Raw genomic sequence first — 16,712 nt, forward strand, 5'->3', positions numbered from 1 at the left:
TCTGGCAGCATTTTGTTTCTTGCTTTAAGGCCTATGCTTTATATTTTTAATGTTTCAATTTTTGAAATCCGTGTTGAAGTTAGTTGGTTCGTGAAAGCTGTGAAGTGTAGGAACCTGTGTGAGAGAATTAGTTATTGGCTGCATGCACATTTTACAAAGCCAAGTAATTCCCTGAATTGCTGTTATCCAAGAAAAGCCGAAGAGGAAGAAAACTAAATTAGCTTTTGCAACTCACAACTTAGATAGAAAAGTTGTAGTTTCGATTTAATTAACTGAAATTATCTAATTGTGTTCCTGAGATGTCTTTGAAAAAGGTATTGTTACACATGTAGAGCAGTAGTTCTAAATGTATGACAAAAGCCTTGAAAGCAGAGGCTTTTTAGGGGCAGAGTTTGTAGCCATTAGGGCTGGAAACAATTCACATAATTGGTTTGTATCTTGAACTGGAAAGATGGGACTGGGCACAAGGTGCTTAAAAAAAAAAAGATGTTTTTCACTAAAAATCTCTGCTGTCCACACAAAGCTTTTATTTTGCCTTTATTCTGTTTCCTAGTAAGTTATAAAGTTAAAGGATACTGGTACTGCAGCAATCTTTCCAAGCTCAGGCTGTGTGTGGCTCAGAGGAGCCTGGTGGTGTCCTGTGGGAGCTCACACAGACCCGGTGTGCTTGGTTCAGGCCTGTGCCTTTATTCAGACAGCTGAGCCACAGCCAACAGCCCTCTCGTCCAGAACTGGTGAAGGAGGCTGGAGAGCAATGTGGAACTTCTCTCTCATGAGAATGATGTAGATGTTGAAGGAAGTGGGGAGAGGGAGCTCTTGCACTGTGCACTGAGTGCAGGGCTCAGCTTGTCCTCTTGTGTCCCTGGTATATAAATAGTGTTGGCTGTGCAGCTCCTGCATCTTGTTTTCTGCTGGGCATAATTGCCATTTGTTTTTCCACTGTGCTAGCTGGCAGGACAGGACCAGGAATGTCTGCAGATGGCCAAATGTTCTTCATGAATGCTCCCATTTTTGCTTAATGCTGGAAGATGATAGGAGCCGTGTTCTCAAGCTGGCTGCAATGAATATTTGTGCTATGACATCGACTAATGTGCTCCAAGCCAGACACATTCAAGAATATGTCTATTTATGAATTTCTTGAGGAGAACTTCAGGCTCTCAGAAATGGAAAAGAAATGTTACTAATTCCACAGAGCTGAAAGTGAAGCAGGGAAGTTCAGCATGGTAGAAGCCTCCCAAAGAAGTCATCTTTCCAGTCCCCTTTCTCCAGAGTACTCATTTCTGCCTGGGTGCTGATGAAATTCTCTTGCTTCTATTCACAGCTCTTGTGGAAGCCATTGGGATGGCAGGAAGCCACCCTGAAATGTACTGAGCCATTGAAGACTAAAATTGTTTTGTCAGGGCTGTTGGGGAGATCCTTCAGCATGCTGAGGAAGGAGGATTACTGAATGTGATCACCAGCTGTCTCCTCTAGGGGATTGCTTGTCCAATTTGCTCCTTTCTGGAATTGTGGGGTTTGGGGTGGTGTTTTTAGACACCTGCCCACAAAGTCTTTGATAGGATGCAGTTCCTTTGGGCTGTTGCAGCAGTCAGCTGCTGCAGGGGCTGTGGTAGGTGGCCTCTGCATGTGCTCTTCAGTGTCAGGATTTCAGTTTGAAAAATACAAATTTTTGAATTGAAAAAACCTCAATCCCTCATTTTATTGAAATTATGTTTTTATGTAGGCTGAACATGGTGGGTACTTTTCCTCTCCCCATCTCTCCTACTCTTCTAGAATCACATATTTCTGCAACTGCTTGTGGCTTGCTGGGATGGAACAGAATTCAGACACTGCCCTTGTTACATCTGTTGTGCACCATACATCTTAGATTTAAGAAAAAAGAAAAGAAAAAACCTGGCTACAATAATTATGAATCAAGTACCATCCTTCTGGAACAGTCTTAGGGCGTTTCACAGAGCATTCGCTGGAAATGTTCGCTTCTGGCCCGCAGCTGTCCCCGGGCCCAGAGTGGTTTTGCAGGGGAGCCCAGGAGCTCCTCACCCCCCCAGGGCTGGCCTACCCTCCCCTCCCGGTCTGTCACCAGGTGTCCCTGCAGGCCAGGGGACAATCCAGGGACAGCCCAGGTTCCCACACTGCCCAGCTGATGGCACCCGGAGCCCTTCCTTGCCTTCCCGAGGCACAGCCGGGCTTGTGCTGGCTCGGCACTTCACCGGGGTGCTCCGCAAATGCACAAATACCGACAGAGGAAATGCGGTAAAACTAAGAAATGCTTTGCCTTGTGACCCGGAGCCCTCCTGATCCTTGCCTTGTGCTCCAGTGACCTCAAAAGACCACGCTTTAGCAGCATCAGCCTTAGAGACTTGCGTGACAGGGTATTGTTAGTTGAAGTTCTTACTGCATAGGGAAGTGAAAGACATTTTGAAGACATGTGGAACACTGTGAAATGAAGTGGTAAGAAACTTGAGATTTTTTCATGCCTCTACATTTTTAGCTTTTTGAATATCAAGTAGTTCATCTGTTTTACACCTTGAATAAGAATCTGCTAGCAGGAGTTGACATTTGTAACAAGCCCTCTCTTTGGCTTCTGAGTATTTGGTTCTCTTTATGTATTCATCCAAACCTTCAGGTGATGTATTGAGGCATGTGAATCTTCACAGGCAGAATCATTCTGTAACAGTGAATCCTGAGCAGTGGTTCTGGGATAACTTATTCCTGCTTCCCAAACATGAGGCTTCATAGTGTCAAAAATAATATATGGTAAGAAATAGTGAGGTTGGATTCTCACATTGTCCGAGAGTAAATCAAATAACTTTTAAGGTGTAAAAACCTGTTAGTTTCCAACTGCAGTTGAAGGTGCACAAAGCATATTTTATTTTTATAGCCTTTATTATACAGGGGAGAAAAACAGTTGTAGCCGAGATACTTGAAAAGATTTAAAGTATCTTGAAAAACAGAGTATTATTACCTATGCTGCTCTTAATGAGATGATAATTATTTCTAGCTGAAAGACATACTCAGTATAAAACTGAACAGGCTATATATTTAAAGGTGGATCACTTGCTGAACTATTACTGTCATCATTACTGTTTCTGAATGTATTCTGCATCATAATTGGTTTTTTTTGGTTCCGTATAAAGGGTAAGAGAAATAATAAATTATGTTGAGCAAGGAGGATGTACCAGATGGAGCATAAATCTGCAAAATGTGTCCATTTCAGTCAAACTCCTTCCAGACCCTCTACTTTGAATATTTTTTTTAGCATTGCATAACATTTTGGCCTTTGTTTTATACAGAAGACCTGGGTTTTTTGCTCAAGGAGGGGTTCTGCAGAGTTGAACATAAGAGCTTGGGTGAGACCCTGCTTCTTGCCCCTCCTAGGCAGGTTCATCTCTTGCTGCCAAGCTTCAGCTTCTGTGCCAGCGAACTGTATCGTCAGTGCACTTGCATTTTGGAGGGTTGTGTTCCTTTCAGGTAGCCAGCAAGCAGCAGCTTAGAGCAGTTTCTGTTCTCTCACCTGAAGATGTCTTTTGAATTATATTCAAAAGGGAGACAGAAGAATCAGTAAAATTTCTTCTCAGGGGTCATTGTCAAGCTGCTTGGCTAACAGGGTTGAAAACATGGAGGAAAGGGAGAGTTTACAACTAAAACAGCAAGAAACCCACCAAACTTCAGTGAGTTAATAGTTTATTTCCCTTGTTTAAATAGCACTTGCACAGTGGCAGGACAAGCTGTCTCGTTTTGTGAGCCTCAGACTCTCATCTTCCATTCAGGCCCCCTAAGATCCTCCCCAGCAAACACCCACTCAGAGCATCACTGGCCTCCTGCACCTCCTGCAGATTTTACCACAGGGGATGATGGCACATGACTGTTGTGTACTAGCTTTTGGTATCTGACATTAACTTTGCTTTTAGACAACCAAGTGGTTCCATGGTGTTCATTTACTGATGACTCCTTTTTAGAGCTCGCTTCACTCAGAAGTTCCAGATTTTGTCTCATCAAACATATGTTGCAAACACAAAACCTCTTTCAATTACACAAAATAGTGCCTTCTAAAAGGTAGTAGGTAGCTAGAAACATCACTAAACCCCCCCCCCAAAAAAACACTACAAAACAAACAAACAAAAGCAAAAACAAAACAAACAAACAAAAACCCCCAAAACAAACAAACAAACAAAAAGCAAACCAACAAACAAAACCAAACCAAAACAAAACAAAAAAAAGAGAGAAAGGAAAAATGGATTGGAGCAGTGTTTAGGGATGATTAAAGCAAATCTGTGATAGCTTCAAGAATCACCAGGTTTGTAAGGCACCTCTACAAAAGGTCCAGGTATCAATACAACCCCCCAACACCCCATCCCATGGATGCACATTCTGGTGTGTCTGCCCTCCCAAAACAATGTAAAACAACAGCACGGAAAGTTCGAAGGAAATAATGGTGTGAAGTTTCCTTTGAGGAGCTAGGAGAGAAGGTGTAATATCTGCAGCTGGGGAGGTGTCCTGTTGCACAGCAGGGACTGCTATCATCGGTGGGTCTTGCCACCCCTGGTTCTTTAAAGAAATGCTGCACTGGAGGATGTGGGAATTAACCACGTGCGTATGGCAGGTGGGCTCAGCACAGAGCAGTCAATTTTGGCTGTGACTTTGGGAGCAGTGGCTCCAGCTGCCGGGAAAATATTTGTCTGCTCACCAGACACAGTTTTTATGTCACCTACAGGAAGGAGGCCCATTTGTCACAGCTGCAGAACAGCCAGTGTAGAGAGTTAATGACTGCTGCTTGACTATCTCCTGGGGAGTCAAGCAGCACTTGCAACAGCAGGCTTTGGTTTTCCTCCCTGTGTGCCTCCATGCATGTCACAGGGGCTGGGAGAGTGTTTGCTGTGGTCATCCAACACGTCCTCATTCAGAAGTGTCATTTACAGGCAGTAGTGAGGGTGCTGCTCCCTCAGTGCCATACCTCTGTTAGAGTCAGTACTTTTTTAGCTGTCTGTGGTAAGAAGCCCTTTCCCTTGGCACAGCCTAGGTCTTCCCCAGCAGCAAAGATGCTGTAGACCACCAGCAGAGCCGCATTCCGTCATACTGTCACTCATTTTTGGACACAAAAGTAAATGCTGTGCAGAACCACCCCAGAGTGGGAGGATTTCTGTCTGGAGTAGGGCACTTTCTCATCTGAGGTCTGTGTATGCCCCTTGGGGGAAAAAATGGATTATATTTCAATATGCATGTTTAATGGAAGAGCTAATCGCCATCATTACCAATGGAGATCAAAGGAGGGGCTGCTGATGAGTGTGAGGGAGAGGACTTTCAAGACTACAAGCTAAGTAAGTGAAATAATAATGCTATTTGCCCTCATAATGAGTGTCTTACTTTTTACCTACTTCAGATTAGGCCCTTTCTTTCTTAGGAAGAATGAAATTAAGGTCCCTGAAAGAGAATGCTTAGTTTGAGAAATGTCAAAGTGGCCCCCATGTGACTCTGCGTGCGCTGTTTGGTCTGCTCAAAACAGAGCAGTGTGGCAGGAATTCTCAAACCTGTTTCCAAACAGACTCTGTCCTTCTGAGCCATGGGATGTTGGCTCCCTTGGCCTGGCCTCATGAGCGGATGCAGAGAACCAGCAAACCAGCAGGCACAAGGGCAGTATCTTTTTCTGAGCCCTATCCAAGCTCCCTTTTTTTTTTTTTTCTATTTTTCTTCTTTTCTTTTTTTCTTTTTTTTTTTTTTCTCTTTTTTTTTTTTTTTTTCTCTTTTAGCATGGCCTCCTGCCAGGGAAGTGCTCTGGGCAGGGAGAGCTCGGGAAGGTCAGGGACCACTCTGTGTGTGGGACAGCTGTGCCAGCAGCTGCCAGCAGCCAGGGAGTGCGTGCCTGGGAGTGGGGCAGCGATGGATCGTTTGCTGATGTAAATATCTTGATTATGTTCTGTGCTCTGCTCAGCCCTCCTGGTCTCAGACAGGAACATAAGCTAATCCTCTCTGCAGCCATGGCTGGAGAGTGGAATGGGTGAGCTGGACACGGTGAGAGCCACTTCAGGGCTCTTTGAATGTCCCCTGGACAGTCTTGCACCAAGGTCCAGGAGAAACAGAGCTGTTGTTCCCAGCCCTTCACAGATAGCAGGGGCCTGAGAGGGTGGTCATGGAGCCCCAGAGGGAGGGGACAAGAAGAAACAGGCAGGAACTGGAGGGCCGACAAGGTGCACGAGAGCCTAAGGCTGGATCTCTCTGCTGTGGGCCAGTGTAAGGAGAGCAGAGGCACCAGCATCCCAAGGGGTCATGAGCAAAGTATGAGCAAAGTCTTAACCATGGTACCCCTCCAAGACCAGTTTAAAACCAGTGGCTGCTCAACTGTCAAAACACTAAAAGCCAGTCTTCTCACTGGCTCTGGATGGCTCACATTTGGTCATTTGGGAATAATTAAGGAATGTGATCAAAATATAAAAACATTTTTGATTAAGAATGCTTTTGCAGCTTCACAAGAACAGCTTTGGAAGCCTGCCAGATGGATGTATCTTCTGACATTTGAGTTTCCCTTGGCCTGAGGATAAAGTTCTCCTTTTAAATACTAAGTGTCTGTTCAACAGGAATGATAAAATTATTTGATTCGGTATGGAAAAATTATTCTGACCATGGTATTTCCATATCAACAACACTTGGAGGCTTTGCAGAAATAAAGAGCTTATTTTGCATCATTTTATGGATACCTTTGGATTTCATGAACTTCAAGTTAAGACCTTGCAGTTGGCAGCATCATACCCATAATTCAAAAACAGTTTGAGTGCTGGATTAATTTCTCACCAGGAGGTATATTTTGCTTGTTCCAAATGAGAAGAGCATTTTAGACCATGTCAGATTATCAGAATTAATAAAACAGAAGCAATCAGAATCATGAATCATATGCAAACTGTTAGAACTTTAATTAAAGTAATTAGAATATGAAAGCTACTGGACAATATTGGAGCACAGATCCCCCTCAAAGAAAGCATGGATCATTCTTTTTAACAATGCAAAAACGTACATCTCTGTTAAATACATAAACATCACTCAATTTTAATGCAACATATATTTTTATACTTCTAACCTTAGCAGTCATTTTAAAAATGTACAAAGTTTTAACCTTCATTTTTGTTTAAAGAAAAGCCACATGTTTAAAGCAAAGCAAACCAGTCATTAAAAAAACATACCAGCAGCTTTAGCATGTGTACAAATTACAGAAAGCAACATTTATTTTGAGATAAACCAACTGGAATTCTTTAAGTATGATAGAAAACGATGCATGAGGTAACATTTAATTTAAAATCTAGGATCCCTGTACTGTAGTTCCAAACAGTGCTCTGGCTTGACACCTACAGTCCTTGCAAAATTGACTTGTTTAAGTAGTTGAGGATGGCTATTAGGCACACTGCTTTGCATAAAGACAGCTTTATCCTAAGAAAAAATCTGATGTTAATGCTGAAAGATATTCTGAAAGAAACGAAAACCCACTTATATCTCTCAGGTGAAATACACATTTGCCTGTTTCTCAGGTTTACCTTCAAATTATAGGAACAAACTGAAAAATGGGGCCTTTTCTCTACAGGAGTGTGTTGATAGAGAATTGACCTCAGGGCAACTTTGGGAAAGTGTGGCTAGCTACTGCTTTTGCCTCTTTCAGCACAAGTAGCCTGCTGAGAACAGAACAAGATGTCCTGCAGAATAATCCATGGTCAGAGGGCCAGGCTGGGAAAAGATGAGGCTCCCAAACTTTCTTTTCCCTCTTTCCTGAGCAAGAGTCTTCAGATTTTGGGTTGCCTTTTTTTTTAGCATGCTGCTTCCAGACACTACTTCTCACTCTCAATTCTAAAAGTATTTCTGAAAAACTAAAAACAAGTCAATTTTAGAGAACCCAAAGGCACAATTAGATCATACAAGTATGAATTGAGTATTTTTAGGCATTTCTGTGACACTGTTCCCTGTAGTATCCAAGCATCTTTCACCAGCATTAGTGAATGTTATCCTTATAGCACCCCTCTGAGATTGGAGAACCTTCTGTGCTTGTAGTCTCATGTTACAAATGCTTCAGTCTGGCCTTGCATGATGCGGTCAAAGCTATCTTTGTTCAAAAACTGAAGACTGAGAAGAACTGAGGCTTCCTAGGAGTTACTGCTACACAGTTTGGTTCTCCTCCACGATGACTTGCTGCTGTGAAGACAAAACACTTCTCGGCTGCTGCTCTGTACTTTAGGTTTTGCTCACCGTTTGTAGTTTCCTCCCAGAGTGGCCTTGTGGCTGGCCCTGCTCAAGTATGCAAAGATGAGAGCTCAGGCTGTGTGACACTGGCTTCTCCACTGCAAAAGGCACAACAAAGTTTGCTCTCTGTTGTGCTCCTAGCACTATGAAGTTTGTTTTTCTCTAGTAACTAGAATCTACTGAGATGCCCAGTAACCATTAAATGACAGAGAACCTTTCACTAAAGATGATAAACGAAGGGCATATTGCTCTCTCTGCCCACCAGTACGGTTCTGGCAGGGTAACACAGTGCAGGGTGCTTGCAGAAGACCCTTCAGCTCATTCATCTGCGGCCATCTGTCCGTCTCTCTCCACACACGCACACTCGCTCCTCTACACTCACGTGTGCTCCTCCTCAGGCACTCTCAGAAGCTTTCTGTCCCAGGTAGGTGAAACAAGCCTTTCTCAAAGGGAATGCTGCCAAGCTGTGCTGCCTAAACCCCATGAAATGCATTTCAGCCATTCCACCAGAGAGAGTCAAGTCCACTTTGAATTTCTGTGGCCTGTGATGGTAAAATGCCCTGCCAAAGAGCACAAGCAGCGCAGGGGGCTTTGCCACTACCAGTAATCCCAACTTCAAGTCTCTTATCACAAACCCTCCATAGATGTTTGGCTTCACAGAACTAAGGCAGAGGCAGTAACACCACAAAATAATCTAAATTATCTAAAATAAGGGAGCAGACAGAGCAATGTTCTGAAAGATCAAAACATGACATGATTTGAGCTTGATTCCCTTTATGGTAGTGGGGACTGTTTCTGCCATTTGAAAACACAGGTTAAGCCTTGGATCCTGTGCATTTACTTTTTAAAAATATACAAAGATATTGCAAATTATTTTACTAAACCAGATGAAAAGCTTGTTGATGGCAACAAGGAAGGAAATGTCATCTACAAAAATAAGTACCTTTAACTTTTTTCGAGAATTTGCTTTTGCAGTTTTTTGGTGCTTGCAAACTCGGATAAAATCAGTTGATCTAAGTAACCAGTTAATTTATTGCCTGTAGCCTTCCAATTGTTTTATTATAGTTTAGGAGGGATTTTTTTGTTCATCATAATAGACACAAAAGCAGAGTTACATTTGCTTTGGAGAGCAAACTACAAAATTTAGCAATGAATGTTAGTTCCAGGCTGTGCTGTTTTCTGCATGGGCACATACACCTTACTTGCCACCCTGACAGTAGCCTCCTTAAAAGTTAAAATTAATTTTTTTTCAGTTCTGTATTTTTTTCTTTGCATTTCTGTTGTGGATTTTTTGCTGGATTATGGATAAAGCTGCTGTTTCAATTTTTACATCCTTTCCTAAGAGGGGATTTATATGCTCACATTTGCAGATAGGCCACGCCATTCTATTATGTAAATGTAAGTATTTACTTTGCATTACTTTGATTACCAAGGGGAGTTATGAGAAAGGGTAGCTTTTTTTAAATGCTGAATGATGCACATGAAGAGAGGTGGGAGAAGCAGGTAATAAGGGCAATTGCTTCCTGTTTCCAGGCAGTTTTGCTTTGAGAGTTAACGGGAAAAGTGCAGTACAGTACTCAAATACTTTATCTGCAGATACAATAGCTTATTTTTGCTTTGCTCTTGTTGTGGGCTCCCAGAGGGTGGGAGGGTACTATAAAGCTGACTCTGCAATACCGAAGTTTTGTCATCAGCAAAGGAATCTGTGCAGCTCAACATTTTTGCTCACATGTCTACATTGTAGACCCCTATTAGGCACTATCTCTCAATCCTTAACCAAAAGTCTAAAAAAAGGCAAGCAATCTTAAGTCCTTTAAGATTCCTCTCCAGGTTCCTGGTTGAATCAGAGAACAACTTAGGTTGTAAGGAAATTGCAGACAGTTTTCTTGCTAAGTTCCCCTCTATTCAAAGCAGGGCCACCTTTGATACTGGACCAGGCTGCTCATGTCCAGATGAATTTTAAACCTAATGGATTGCCCCTGTTTTCAAGTCATTGTTACACATTCAGTTGTGAAATATACAAAACCTGCATGCCTCAAACGATTCTGCTGCTCCGGGGATGCACTGCGAACTTAGCTGGAAAAGTCTGGGTAAAGGTTTTCAGTAGAAAGTCACAAGGTGGCTGGAGCTAAGGAATGAACTTGAATTAACTCATTTAATTCTTGATTTTATTCCCACCAATTCCTTCTACTCTTGACTCTCCTTTTCAGCTTAGCAAATGGGAAGTAAAAAAAAGTCCATCAAAGAAGAGTTGTGTTGTAAGCTACTTTTTAATCACAGCATTAGTTGACATTCAGTCAGCATGACAATTACATTTTCCTTTTCAAAATGCCAACAGACAAAATAAGCCTAGCAGGAACCTTCAGAAGAAAATGAGGAAATGTCTAAAGACACTGAATGTGGAATGACAGAAAATAATGAGGTAAAACTACTAAATTGATTTGAGCAGTGACAAGGTTTGGTAAAACCAAGGAAAAGATTCCTTTCGGGATCATAGACAAAAGAGCACCTAAAAATATACTGCCATTCTTCTGTTCTACTGAGATGGATTGGATGTCACAGTTATGAAATGCTGAGACTGAAGCTCACTCTCTAACCCTACAATTAATTTGCAGGAGCTGCAGCCAAAATGCCCTTCTGTGCAAGTCTGTGCTCCAAGCTGAGCCTAAAGCTCGATCTCCCTGCCCCCGTATTTTGTTTTTAGCCTTTTTGTTCAGAAGGTGCCAATTACTGAGAAGTCTGGCAGTGGTTTTGCTGAGGATTGCATCTATGCACTGACAATTGAATTTGGCTTTCCAAAGCAAATCCACACAAGCTGTCTGAGCCCGAGCTTGGAGCCAGGGCTGTGCTTCATCCCATGCCCTCCGGCTGCTCTGCAGGGCTGCTGCAGCCTGCGACCACGCTTGGACCCAGTTTGCTGCTAAGCTGGCAATTCTGCCTTGTTTCACGATGCTGCCAGGCTGCTATACAGTGTGTTGCAGAGCATAGAATAAATTCAGAGCTCCTCTTCCTACCCTACAGCCTGTTCTGCACTGCAACCCCTCCACAGGACCTTACTCCCTTCAAAATAGATGGTTTGCTGAACTGTAGTAGAAAGCCAAACATGAACACGGGAAGGGAATCCTAACATTTTATTGTTAAGCTGGGCATGCCAATTTGCTACCAAAATTGTGATAATTTTGTCATGTTTAATTAATTCTTTAGTGACATTTCCCCCATGCAGCCCTGTCAGTTACTCAGAAACTGGAAGGCGTAGTGCCTCCTTACTGCACGTTATAAAACCTGCACGCTGGTTTATTGCTGCTTGAATCGTCTTCAGAGGTGTTTCACACTCCTGTCTCTGCAGAATCCTCTACTGGGAGACCAGCGCGGTTTGTTACATGGACACACTCTCCTCATCCTTCAGTCCCTCTCCAGGGCAGCTGAGAGGGAAATGGTGTTTTCTGTCCTCTGATTCCCTCATCTCCACACCATGCTGCTGTCTTTAGGAGGGATATACAATATCTATAAGATTTTCAGCCTGTCCTCTTTCTCTCCCATTCCAGTTTACTAATCTAAATCATGTTTCAGCTTAAAGGTCTGCTGTTTCATTTACTCTTTATCTAGCTGAAATGGCGATTTTTGAAAATGGCTTAGTATTAGTCCCACGTGGAGATCATGTTTAGACTTGAACCCTTGTTCTAAGGAACTGTTCAAAGGTCGAAACAAACTTGCCTGCGCAACACTCTCCTGTACACACCCACATACGTTTGCATGGCTTCCCAAGGGTTCCTGCCGCTATCCCCAGGTAACAACACTCTCCTGTACACACCCACATACGTTTGCATGGTTTCCCAAGGGTTACTGCTGCTATCCCCAGGTAACAACACTCTCCTGTACACACCCACATACGTTTGCATGGCTTCCCAAGGGTTCCTGCCGCTATCCCCAGGTACCAACCAGCTGCACCCGAACCTCTGCCAGCCGTGCCACAACCACAGCGCCTCGGGGAGAGCGGAGCGCATCCCGCGGCCCCCACGCCCGACCCCGCCTGCTCTGCACCGGCGGGGCGCTGGGACGCTGCTGACACTGCGGGATGCTCCGTCCCCCTCGCCACCTTGCAGCCCAACACAAAGCCATGCCCGACGCCTCTGGCTGCCCGGGCCTGAAAGCATCCTTTCTCCCTTCTTTTTAAGCACGAGGCGCCATCCCACAAAAGAAGGCGCTCCTGCCTTCAAAAGGTTTCTGTTCGTGGGCCGTGGCCTGCCCTGAATCAGCTGCATTCATCAGCCACCCCTCCGTCTGGGGCCGCTTCTCTCTGGCTGCGGATTCGGCGAAACACCGAGCAAGAGCCAGATATAAATCTCCTGCTCAAAGGAAATATTTAGCACCAAAACGAGTAGAAAATAAAAAGGCTTCTCTGTGACTTACCCAATCCTCTCACTTGGGGCGGCTCTATCTAAACAAGCAGGGCTCTGAGCGCTCCCGCCTGGAAGAGCGGTGCCAGCGGGATGGGGAGCGGGACTGCCCCGTGCCTGCGCACCCGCTGCTGCGCCCCAAAGGCTGCAGGCACTGCCCGGGAAATGCAGAGCTTTGTCCATCCAGCCCCGGGCTCGGGGAGCGTGAGAGCCTGCCCAGGACAGGGAGGGGAAAGAACCTGCAGCTTCCTCTTAATTCTGAAAAAGGAAAGCTCACGACACAACAATGCAACTTCATGTACTTACTAAAAGCCAAGGCACGTTAATCCACAGCTTATCAGTGCTCTGCTTTTATTTCCCACTCTGTGAGCTGCTCTGCAATACAAGGGGTAAGATGCAGATCAACTTTCTTTATCTTTTCATTTTAACTTCGATTGTGTAATTCAGTCTGGAAAGGCCAAGTCTCCACATGAATTCATTGAGATGATGGTGTTCCAGCTCTCTGACACAGAAACAGGATGGGTTTCTATTGCAAAACAATTACCACAGAGATAGATAGCCATTTCATAAGCAACAGCACAAGAGACACAGCTAAGCCATTTCGCTAGAACTCAAGGAAGTACTTTTGGAAAGGAAGAAGTGCAGGACAGGGCATGTACCAGCATCTACCTGACAGAGACACTATCAGTGATGCTCTGCCTGGGGCTTTGGCCACAGAGGATGTCTGCCCACTCCCAGCCTGTAGCCCATCACACTGGCTGCTTCACCAGCCCAGCTCAATTTGCCACTAACAGGGAGCAGCGAGGTTTCAGGAGGCTGCTGAAGCTCCTGCCAACAGCCCCAGAAGCAGGCCCAGTGTCTGCAAGGGACAGAGGGAGAGCTCCCTCCCCGCTGAGCACCCTGCCTGCCCACCAGCGAGCACCCGGGGCAGCACGAGGGGATGGCTGGGACCACTCCCTGCAGAAATGTCATCACATTTTGTTAATCCAGCAGAAAAATGTAAAGAAATACATGACCTGCAGAAAACAGAAAGAGATGCAATGCACATGTCCTTATGTCAATGTGTCAATTCTTGCCCAAGTCCCACCACTCCTGTGCTCATTCAGTATCTTGCAAAGTAAAGGACTGGTAAGTATTACACACACACCTGAAAATTTATCTTTTACAGTGCTATTATTTTAAGTCTGTATCACCAATAATTATTTTTTATATATTTGTTCTTGTATCTTTTATCTAAAGTACAAGCCTCAGTGTTATCCTCTGTTTTCAGATTTTTACTTTTTGGTGCAACCATTACCTTGAAACCTACACTTGTAATGCACAAAATTCTTCAAAAATACTGCTGTTTCAATTTTAGTCGTGTACCAAAAGAAATATTACACAAAAATATTTTCCTGCTTCATCTCTACAGTTCCTGAAAAACTGCATCTTGTGGACTTGGAGACAAATGTACTGGAGAAACCAAAATTACGTGAATAGAGGAGACCTCAAATGGCCACTGTGATCTGTAACTATCTATATACACCTTATATACATATGACTGTTTGAGAACCTGTATTCATGAATGTGTACAGTCTACATCCTGCACACATTAATTTGTCTGAGGGTTTTTTAAAAAGAATTTGTTTAAAGTTACTGTCAAAAAATATTAACCCTGTGGTGACACAGCAAACATGGTTGCTGGTTTTACTCTTACCCTCCTACTGCCACTGCTCATTAAACGTAAACTGATTTTGCAAATCTGTCTGTTAACACAGTAATTTCTACATTTTTTTCTTATTGTATTTGCACATGTAACAAATTGGTACAAATATTTCCAATAAAATGTAAAGCTCACTGTTACAATGCCTTTCATGATGGCCATAACTGGTTACTAGTCAACTCAGAAGTTTTGTAGAGACATTTTTAGCTGAACTTGGAAAAATAGGAAACGTATTGTAGTTTAAAATAAATGTACATAATATACAATATATATATATATCTTTATACACATGTGTATGTCTACATACACATATACTGATAAAACATTTAAAGTAATGTTTAGTCTTGATCAGTTCTCTGACTGCTGGGACTACCTGGCAAATAAATCTAGAAACAGAATTTGTCTGCAATTAAATAATAATTTCCACAACTTAGAAAAATATACTTTTACTAAATAAGGTTTAAATTAACTGATTTATGGATATAGGATAAAGGATAATGGTTTCCAGACTCTGACATGATTAAATCTGAAAGGACCCAAGCTACTACAGACCAGTAACAAGCGCTGCCCCGCAGCCAAACACAGAAGAGCACAGAAACACAAGCTGCTGCAGCAGCAGCATCAGTGACACCCAAACCCTCCCTGCTTCCCCCACCTTTTACACAGCCTTCATTTCCACCCAGCCTGGGTCTCCCAGCCGACCCCACGCTGTGATTTAAGGCGCGCTCCAGCCACAAGCACACGGAGCGCAGCGCTCCGCAGGGCCGGTGTGAACGGCTCCTCGCTCCCACACAACGCTGCCTTGAGAGCCAACACATCATCAAGGACCCTAATTGTCAGCTTGGAGGACCATCAGTACTTGAGCTTCACCATATGGATTTTGATCTACTGCATAGGTAAATACATCATGGCAAAACGTACATTTGTGTGTTGTGTGTGTGCATGTGTATAGAAGTATAAGTACACGTGCACACACACATGTATGTGTACATCTCTATATAAAAAATTTCATGGAACTATGTGTAGTAATGTTATCTAGCATGGTATCCTGCATACGTTATCTGATCTTATTAGTTTTTAATATAGAGGCACCAGAAATAATTATAGAGAACAAATCAACCTTTAAAAATTAAACTTAGATCAGTGGACAAGAACTTTGGTAAAGCTTGTCAATATTTATTTTTGTTTTATTCAAATACAGTCAAAATCTATCAGTTGCCATCACCCTCTTCACAAGAGGAAAGTGCATGTTTTTTTTTCCTAAAGAAAATTAAATGTAAGGTGGGACTTAATGAATCAAGAAAATTCTGAATTAAATGTTTATATTTTTCATTACTATCTGATGCAATGAAAGCTAAATAGAGTTCTTGTCCTGTGTGTATTTTATTTATCATATGCACATATATATAAATATATATATATATATATGTACTTCTCTGTTCATGTAGCTGTGTGTGTACATACACATCCACACACTTTCAACATGAGAGAGGAACCTGTTTTTCTCCACTTTCTGCGGGGAGACTCCCACGTTCCTCCCTGTCTTGTACCCTGTGCAGTATAAGCTCCAGTGATGAGGCCAAACAAAAAGATATAGTTCACCATAGTATATTAGTTTATGTAGCAAAGTCATTTTCAAGCAAGTAAAATAAAGCTCTGTATTCCAAACTTCTTTTCCATTTCTCATAAAGAAAAGGAAGGAAAAGGAGAGAGGGGAGGGAGTGGGGTTATGGCAGTAGCATTGAGCCAGTGGCACGTGGCGGCGTGCGTGTGCGAGCACAGGTCCGCACACACACAGGCGCACAGGAGCAGGGCTTTGGTTGACAAATGCAGATTGTCCAGAGGAGGTGGATGCATAAGTAAGGAAGACTCTACAGTGATGCAATTGTATCTTTTATGCTTGCATGGAGTGAGAAAAAAAATTCAATCGGAGAAAAAAAAAAAAAAGAAAAAAAAAAAGAAGAAGCAAAGACCTCTTTTTAGGTCCCTCATCAGTGAGAGCATACTCAGTATGCTAGAGAATTTATCTGAAACCTTTTAAATCAAGGCCTCTTTATTACAAAAATAAAAACGAACAAACAAAAAAGTATGAGAGACGACAAGATGCTGAAGCGTCACTCCAATCGTCCCTGCAGAGAACAATTGCATCCCATTTATTATTCATTCTCTTCTCTCATTTCTACGATGTCTGTCATCTCCTCCGTGTGAGGCATGTCGGTCATTGCAGAGTCTTCACCTTCTGCAGCTGTCTCATTCTCATTCCTCTTCTTTTTCTAGATTGAAACAAGCATCCAGAAACCTATCAGTAAGCTGTGCATGAACACACTCCTACCAGCTTTGGACACTGGGAGAAGTGAGGTGAGAATATGGTTTGTTTAGAGTGTGTTATTAAAAAC

At 43.0% G+C, this 16,712-nt stretch overlaps 1 protein-coding gene and 1 long non-coding RNA gene across 2 annotated transcripts in view; one reads left to right on the top strand and one right to left on the bottom strand.

Moving 5' to 3' along the window:
• The first annotated feature begins 2,720 nt into the window (after positions 1-2,720).
• On the top strand, positions 2,721-16,278 carry LOC134552036 (uncharacterized). Its single transcript, XR_010080745.1, has 2 exons — positions 2,721-12,004; positions 12,077-16,278. It is a non-coding gene; the product is annotated as an uncharacterized LOC134552036 (long non-coding RNA).
• ANKH (ANKH inorganic pyrophosphate transport regulator) overlaps positions 15,909-16,712 on the bottom strand; it is a 97,869-nt gene continuing 97,065 nt past the window's right edge. Inside the window, exon 12 of the mRNA XM_063400269.1 lies at positions 15,909-16,589. Within this exon, the coding sequence (XP_063256339.1) occupies positions 16,473-16,589 (117 nt within the window). The 3' untranslated portion in view covers positions 15,909-16,472. The remainder of the gene's footprint in view (positions 16,590-16,712) is intronic.

This window comes from Prinia subflava, chromosome 1, assembly GCF_021018805.1.
Source record: "Prinia subflava isolate CZ2003 ecotype Zambia chromosome 1, Cam_Psub_1.2, whole genome shotgun sequence".
Taxonomy (NCBI): domain Eukaryota; kingdom Metazoa; phylum Chordata; class Aves; order Passeriformes; family Cisticolidae; genus Prinia; species Prinia subflava.